General features: G+C 38.6%; 2 protein-coding genes across 2 annotated transcripts in view; both read right to left on the bottom strand.

Annotated features, from left to right (window-relative positions):
- The window catches only part of LOC137999902 (galanin receptor type 1-like), a 5,398-nt gene extending 2,983 nt beyond the window's left edge, over positions 1-2,415 (bottom strand). The window contains exon 1 of the mRNA XM_068845874.1: positions 1-2,415. This exon is cut by the window's left edge and continues 2,983 nt beyond it. Within this exon, the coding sequence (XP_068701975.1) occupies positions 383-1,525 (1,143 nt within the window). The 5' untranslated portion in view covers positions 1,526-2,415 and the 3' untranslated portion in view covers positions 1-382.
- Positions 1-7,500, bottom strand: part of LOC137999890 (pre-mRNA 3'-end-processing factor FIP1-like) — a 27,641-nt gene that overhangs the window by 7,566 nt on the left and 12,575 nt on the right. Inside the window, exon 12 of the mRNA XM_068845852.1 lies at positions 6,818-6,861. Coding sequence (XP_068701953.1) covers positions 6,818-6,861 — 44 coding nt within the window. The remainder of the gene's footprint in view (positions 1-6,817; positions 6,862-7,500) is intronic.

The following is a 7,500-nucleotide window of genomic DNA, read 5'->3' as shown; positions in this document are numbered from 1 at the left end:
GCAATGATTACTTTTTGGAGTTTTCGCCGTCTACGACAACGTTGTTGCTTACACCCGCCCCCTGAAACGCTATATTTGTCACAATGTATTCGTTTCATACGATATTTGATACCGCCAAAACCTGCAAGAGCAATTGTTTTTAGTTTTTTTTTTTCCCACACGAACAGAAAGTAAAAGAAGCCTTGTGGCATCAGTATGACGCTAACAATAATAGAAGAGGTTACTCCATGACTGCTTTCGTTTTTAAATTCACTTACATCTGGAATTAACAGTAAAACAATAATGCATAAGGCAATAAACAATACCACATTAAAGTTTCGCTCCATGGTTGGAAACCTGACCAATAAAACTGTCCAATAAACGTAGCAAAAAGGGTTGAAAACTATACAAAAATATCAGGCTTCGACAAGCTGGGTCTGTCTTTGCGAACGCTTGAACGAGCGAAAAATGACTTTCCTCGACGAAACAATGTAACTCTTTCAGATAAGTAGAAGAATCTTGGGCGATGACTTGACGACGAACATTGTCTCACATGCCACTTAAACGCCTTGCGAAATTCTTCGCTGAACAGCGCATATATCAGAGGATTGGCTGAGCTGTTACAAACGAAGCAAAAGACACAAATCTTAAAGAACAGAAGTAAGTACTCGAAATCCGACGTGTCCCAGAATACGTCGATTACTCGGAAGACATTATACGGCAGCATAGTTACCGCAAATACGGCAACAACTGGAGCGAGCACTTTCAGGGCCTTGTGGTTTCGCTCGCTACCACATCGCGACCTGGAGATGTTGGTCGAACCAGGCCTGCGAGATTCGCGCTGCATTTCGGTGTGCAGGGCGATACTTTCGTGGAGACGAACGCGAATACGGAGGTATGTAAAAAGAATAATTGCAAGAGGGATAAGGTATGTTAAAAGGAAGGTCTCTGCTTGATACAACTTGTAAGACAATTTGCTCGGAAACCTTGGAAAGCAGTAGACTTCCTCGGCGCGTTCTCTGTAAGCCATGACGAAGAACAATGGTAGAACAAACAGCAGAAACGATAGAAGCCAGATAAGAAGAATCACAATCTTTGCCATCTTCACAGAGTATCTCTGGCTCAAGGTTCGGCCCGAGATTATCCCACGGTACCGGAAAACAGCGATGGCCGTGATACTAGCGATGGAAACCCCATGAAAGATGTCGCTTAACGGGTACAAAACTCTGCAACCGACTTCTCCGAGAGGCCAACGAATGTCCTCCGTTCGAAGCACTGCGAACGGAAGACTGAACAGGATCACTCCAAGGTCGCTAATGGCCAGGTTTAAGATGAGACAGTAGGCTAGTGAACGCAGTAGCTTTTCCTTTATGACGACCAAACAGACCAAGGCATTTCCCAAAACGCCTATCACGAAGATACCTGCGATGAGGATAAAGCGCGTGAGCTGAGCGGAAAACGGTTCGATGAAGAACTGAAATTGCTGCTGATTTGAGCCATTCAAGCGTTCACGCATAAAATCCTCACGCAAAACGGTCCCGTTCATGCCGAGATGACAACTGGATATATCTCGACTATTGCCAGGGCAGCAGAAAGATTTTTCAAATATTCAACTCGATTGTACAAATTCGCGTGGAACTCGGAACGGCCAGTCTTCGCAAAACAAATGACCTAGAATTTTAATTCAATTACACCGCAAATCCAAAATGGAAGCCGTAGTCTTGACGAGTTGATCGCCAATCTCCTGATGGAGTGGCGGTGGTTCTGTCCTTCTGCTTCACTAAAAGTTCTCAAGTACTCGTTTCGAAACATGGATTCTATACTGAGTTATCTCGTGCCTCAATTACGTACGTTCCCGTCAGATGGTTAGCGAGAGGCAAATTTGCAGGGTGACTTCTTGATTAAACTGGAACGAGTCAAACGCGTGCTTTTTTGTGAGTTCTCCCCGTCACAAAGCGCGGATTGATCACGATTGACAGACGAGACGCCAAAAATATCTCGCATAAACCACTATGACGTATCCACCGTGGAGTATTCAACTTACAAGTGCAACAGAAAACACTGGCAAACGTTTTGTTCATTCGCAAGCGTAATCTCTTGGCTTGTCATTTAAATGACACGGCTATGTAATAGTCAAGATGAGAAGCTATCATCGATAAACGAGCCGCGACCGATATTCAAATTTTTGGCATTTTGGTGGTGCCAGCGGGTACAATTAGCTGGCATCCAGGGGTGGGTTTGATTTGACTGTGGCATTTCAGTGATTTGGAGCTACAAATGGACAAATGAAATCTTTCATGGTTAGGATTTCGCTAGCTTAACGTATAGTGGTTTCTTCGAGACCAAAAAAGCACTTTTTCAAAGCTCTAGCTGGTTTTGCTAAGGATGATATAACTATTATTTATGTGTACACAAAGTGTACAACCAAAATCATGAACAAAATAAATACCCCAAAACAAAGAATTATAAGGGATATTGGATTATAACTTAGAAAGAAAACATCTTTACAAATGCCACAACGGCTTAAAATTAAAGGAGTGGTGATTGTTTTTGGAAGAATAATCACGCTTCGTATGTTGGCCAAATTACAAATTTCTCCAAGGCTCTAAAAGAGCCTCCGAGCTTGCTGACAATTCGCTACTTTGCAGTGCTTCCATAAATCTCAGATTAACCCAAGAATTCTTTGGTTATCCAATAAAACGCTCCCAGTTTAAAAACAATTTGATTATTTCAAATCTTCTGTAAATCTCTGAGTTACCATGACGAACTTAATTGAACTTATCACATTTCACGGAGAGTTGGCGTTCACAAGACATTTCGGCAAAAACAACATGGCGAATAAATTACTCACATCATCACAAAATGAAACACCATTTAATGCAAAATAAACGGCTCGTCTGAGATGGAAACATGTACGTTATTGAAACTTATCACACTTAAAAAAATGAATTTTTCACAACGACACCAAGGTGAAGATAGATTTTTCAAAGGAAAGGGCAGCAACAGTTGACATTAGCTGTGACGGCTGACGAAAACTCTAATTTCCTTTTTGACCTTTTTAACTCAACGTAACATATGCAAAGAAAACAACGAGAACAATAATTTTGTTGGTCGCAGCTGTCTGCGGTTTAAATTTTTCTAAAAACCCATGCCAACGAAAATAAAAGACTTCCACAGAGGTTGTAGAGCGAATTCTCACATCCACCCTTTCCAAACGCAACACTTTGAGTAACGTATGATGGTATCTAAGACTTTATGTAAGATAAAGTGGTTTAGATTTTTAAAAAATATATATATATACATATATACATTTCTCCTGGTTTCCTTCCCTGTTCTTCTGTAATCTTTTGTTTATTTTAGTTATTTATTGGTGCATTTGTGTTCAGTTTTTACAACCAGTATAAATTTATGATGCAAAAGAAAAAAAAAGGACGAAAAAATCACAAGAAGATTTTGGCGACTTCGGAGGCTCATAAATTGACAGAAATCAAAGTAGACATAAAGTCATTTGATGAGCCCTTACATAAAAAAATGTAATTATTTTGAAGAGGATGCGGTATGGATTTTAAAAAGAGATGGCATTTAACATACCGAGCAAGATAAGATTTAGCATGCTAGATAATCTGGAAAGTTGGCAAGAACAACTATTGGCTGCGGTCTGATATCGGCCATAGAGTGCACATTTGAAACACAAACAATTTTATCGGCGTTTTTTCCCTTAAGAACCGAGCGAAAAGGACAACTTACATACGGATTGCAAAAAAAGAAAGAAAACATTTTGATCAAACTAAACTGACAAAAACTATAACAGCGTTTAGCATATTCCTAGGTTTGCAAAAATGCCAATAAACCATGAATACTACTTTGGCTAAGAGCATTATTTTTTCTTAGATTAACTTATTTTTGGAAGAAAACCCTAAAGGCTCTCACGTAGGTTATAAAAAATGTAAAGGATGTTTATATTGCAACGGCAACAAAGAAATTAAACTGTTTCACACTTCGTAATAATTACATTGGACGAATTCGCTAGACGATGGATACTGTAATACCATGTAGGTTTGTCCACGCATATTTCACACCCTACTACAACTTATTCATTATTAAATGAGATCTGGATTAGCGAAGTATTAGTAATGGTAGACTGTTATTTTGAACGGTAACGGAAAACAGTAGCGACCCGAAAACATTTAAGAAAAGCTAAACTGTATTGATAGCAAATGCTAAGGTATTAATTTTACTAAAGCGTAACCTCAATGCTTATTTCCCAAAGTTCGCGTCAAAAACAAAATGGGAAAAACGACGCAAAGTAGAAAAAAATTAAGAACACAATCATTTATTTTTCCCTAGCGCATGAGCGGGCGGTATTCAGCAAATCCTGTAATACGATTAATTTCGTACGCGGGCGAATTTTCTAATTTTGCCAGCCCGCAGTAGTAAGACCTCGATTACCTGCATACATTACTTGCTACAACACAATTTTCTTTCCAAAAACAATAAAAATGCTAACCTTTATTATTATGTTTCGATGAAGCCTCTATCTTATATTTGCTTTACCCCCTATCTACTCCCTAGAAATTGCTCAAGGAATCTAGCCGTTGAGGTTTTTTGCGAGTATTTAGTTTGGAAAGTTTAGAGAAAATAAAAATGTCATTCACCTTTTTAGTTCGGTTAGTATTCGGAAGGACTTTGTCCAAGTTCTAGGACATCGCCTAAGAGGTTATTTCACGCCAAATCAAACGTCACGTTGCCACGTGTAACGTATGATAACATACACACAAAAGATGGCATTCAGTTAACCACACGTAAAGCGAAATACTGTGGTTATAAATGGAAAGAACGCAAAAAAATATACGAATATTTTTTAGGCTTAGTTCAAAGCTAACAACAAAAACATCACCGATTTCTTTTGCCTTAAGCATGTCTTTATTTCACGCTGTTTTGATCTAGAAAAATCAATTACGTATTATTGATTGATGACGATCGAAATGAGCACTATTTTGGCTGAAATAAAAGTTGAAGATAAAAGAAGAGTAACTCGCTCATGATAAAAACATTTGCATGATTTCTTCGCTAGCAGCATTTAGATTCTTTGCTAAATTTACGCTCTTCGCTTTCGTTTTATTGGCGAAAGTCAAGCGACGACGTTTCAAAAATATAAGTTTGTAATGTCAAATTAATTAAAAGCTATTACAAAAACAAGATTATCATAATGATGTTTCTACGTTTAGGTTTTAAATAATTCTTTGATAAAATCGAAACAATAATAAAAATAATAATAAAATTACACTGCAAACCATTCGTACACTGACAAAACCAACCCATTAGAAAATATTAACACTAGCTTGAAAAACAGACTGAATCGCATTCTAAAAATTGTTGTCGAGTTTTAGTAAAAATGAATAAAATGGAATAATAAACGCAGAGCAAATTATATGGATTTCATGCATAATAAATCTATTTTGGTCACCCAAAATATTTATCACCAAACAATTTAACAAGATCACTTTTTGTCGTGAATGGGAGGAAATCATGAATCGCGAATTTTGAAGCACTACTGCGCGATAAACGAAACAGCGATTGAAACAACGGATGCGGTCGTATTAGGGAGTTAATACTCATAGTTAAATAAAGTTTTAGTCTTCAGTGTTTCCCTAGGGATTCAAAGCAATAGAAAGTTGACACTACAGTAGTGTCGACACAAGTGTTCCACTGTGTTTCTCTCAAGTGTCACCCCAACCAATGTCGGGAATTTGAGAAACGGACAAAAAGTTCAAAAGAAATCAAATCAAACCAAATCAAATCAAATCAAACGCCTAAAGTCAGTCCGAGAACCTTTCGAAAACTCTTGAAATTATAAAACGCTTACAATATTTCGGGGAAAATCGTATCTTAAACGCATATCCTACCACAAGAAAGTGCATCATTGAAGACACTTTCTGTCACCAATGATGTACACAGCACGACGCTATCGACTTGCACTTGATAACAATTCTTCCGCCAAATGAGTAATAATTGATTTATCAGGCACAAAAAATGATCATAAGCTGCACGTGGTCCAGTTACAAAACGTCTCTTTATCGTAATTTCAAGAAAAAAAAAGGAGAGGCCACCAAACAAACACTAGCTTAAAATTCGAAAACAAACATGAGCGATTCTGAATACCATTTATTTCGAGTACGGCGCTTTCTTCCCAGTGGCTTTAAGTTATTTGTTTGTTGGAGTGGAGATAGACGAATTCTGCTAACTCATATTTGTACCCAATTCAAATCTTTTGGGAATAAAACGTTTTGTTCCCAGTATTTCCATATCATATTTTAATGTGAATGCTTCATTGTCTCATCACACAAAGAATCTTAACCCCGAGAGATTTGAATTGGGTACAACATTGAGTCAGCCGAATTGGTCTATTACTTTTCATGGAAATTAATTGCGAACCTTTGCATACAGTCCTCCGCGACGAAGACAATTGCGGGGGAAAAAGCACGAGCCTCCATTTCATGCACCACGGCTGATTTATGAGGATGACCATTCGGAAACTCATCAATAATTCATGATAGCCAACCAAGGGCAGTCAGTATTTATGTCACATGTATTCTCCTGTAAATCCCCATACAATTCAAATGTTACCTTAATCCGCAATGACTAATCTCATTAACCTGCTCTATCACACATTATTTCACAAGAAAGATACGATATTCGTGGAAGGTCTATAGGGGATTTACCGTGAACATCTCGCCTGCAGATCGACTTGGCAAATATCCAAACGGATAAACCGTTCGTATTATAAAGACTTATAAAGTCGAATCACGTCTTCAAATGAAACGCCATGGAAGCTTACCTCCGGGAAAGAATGGGTTGCCCTCTTCGAATGGTCTGTGCCCTCTGCAAAGAAGGAAAGCAATTTTCACCCGAGTGTAGCAGAGCAAATCTCACAGCAATCAATATTAATTTCGCAATTGCACTGGTTCTGCATCAAAACACTGAGCCATAAAACCAACAAAACGCGTTTTTTCCGCACTTTGGGCTGACTGAGTATACAGCCTTCGCTGTTTGCACTGGGTTAGGTCTTAAAACACTCGCATATTTCTTTACCATACGAACAAAAGCAATTATTCTGACCAATCAGAGCATACGCATACGATCAAATAAACCAATCAAATCTAAAAGTTATCAGAGGTAACCAATGATAAGCGCGGGTAAATGCGAACGACGACGACGTCGCCGCAACAGGGGCCCGTTTCTCGAAAGTCCCGAAACCTTTTCGGGCCCGAAAAGCCATTTGTAAAACTGCCAACCGCTTATTTTGGCAGGCCGATCTTTTAACATGTTTTCAAGCTAACAGAAAGCAAACTGACTGTGACGTTTGACGACTTAAATCCTCTCCGTTCTTGAGATAAAAGGGGAATTGTGACACCCGAAAATGGCCCGTAAAGTTTCGGGACTTTAGAGAAATACGTAATACGATTAATTTCGTACGCGGGCGAATTTTCTAATTTTGCCAGCCCGCAGTAGTAAGATCTC

This window comes from Montipora foliosa, chromosome 4, assembly GCF_036669935.1.
Source record: "Montipora foliosa isolate CH-2021 chromosome 4, ASM3666993v2, whole genome shotgun sequence".
Lineage (NCBI taxonomy): Eukaryota > Metazoa > Cnidaria > Anthozoa > Scleractinia > Acroporidae > Montipora > Montipora foliosa.
Note: the sequence above shows the minus strand (reverse complement) of the source record. Positions and strands in the feature narration are given on the sequence as shown.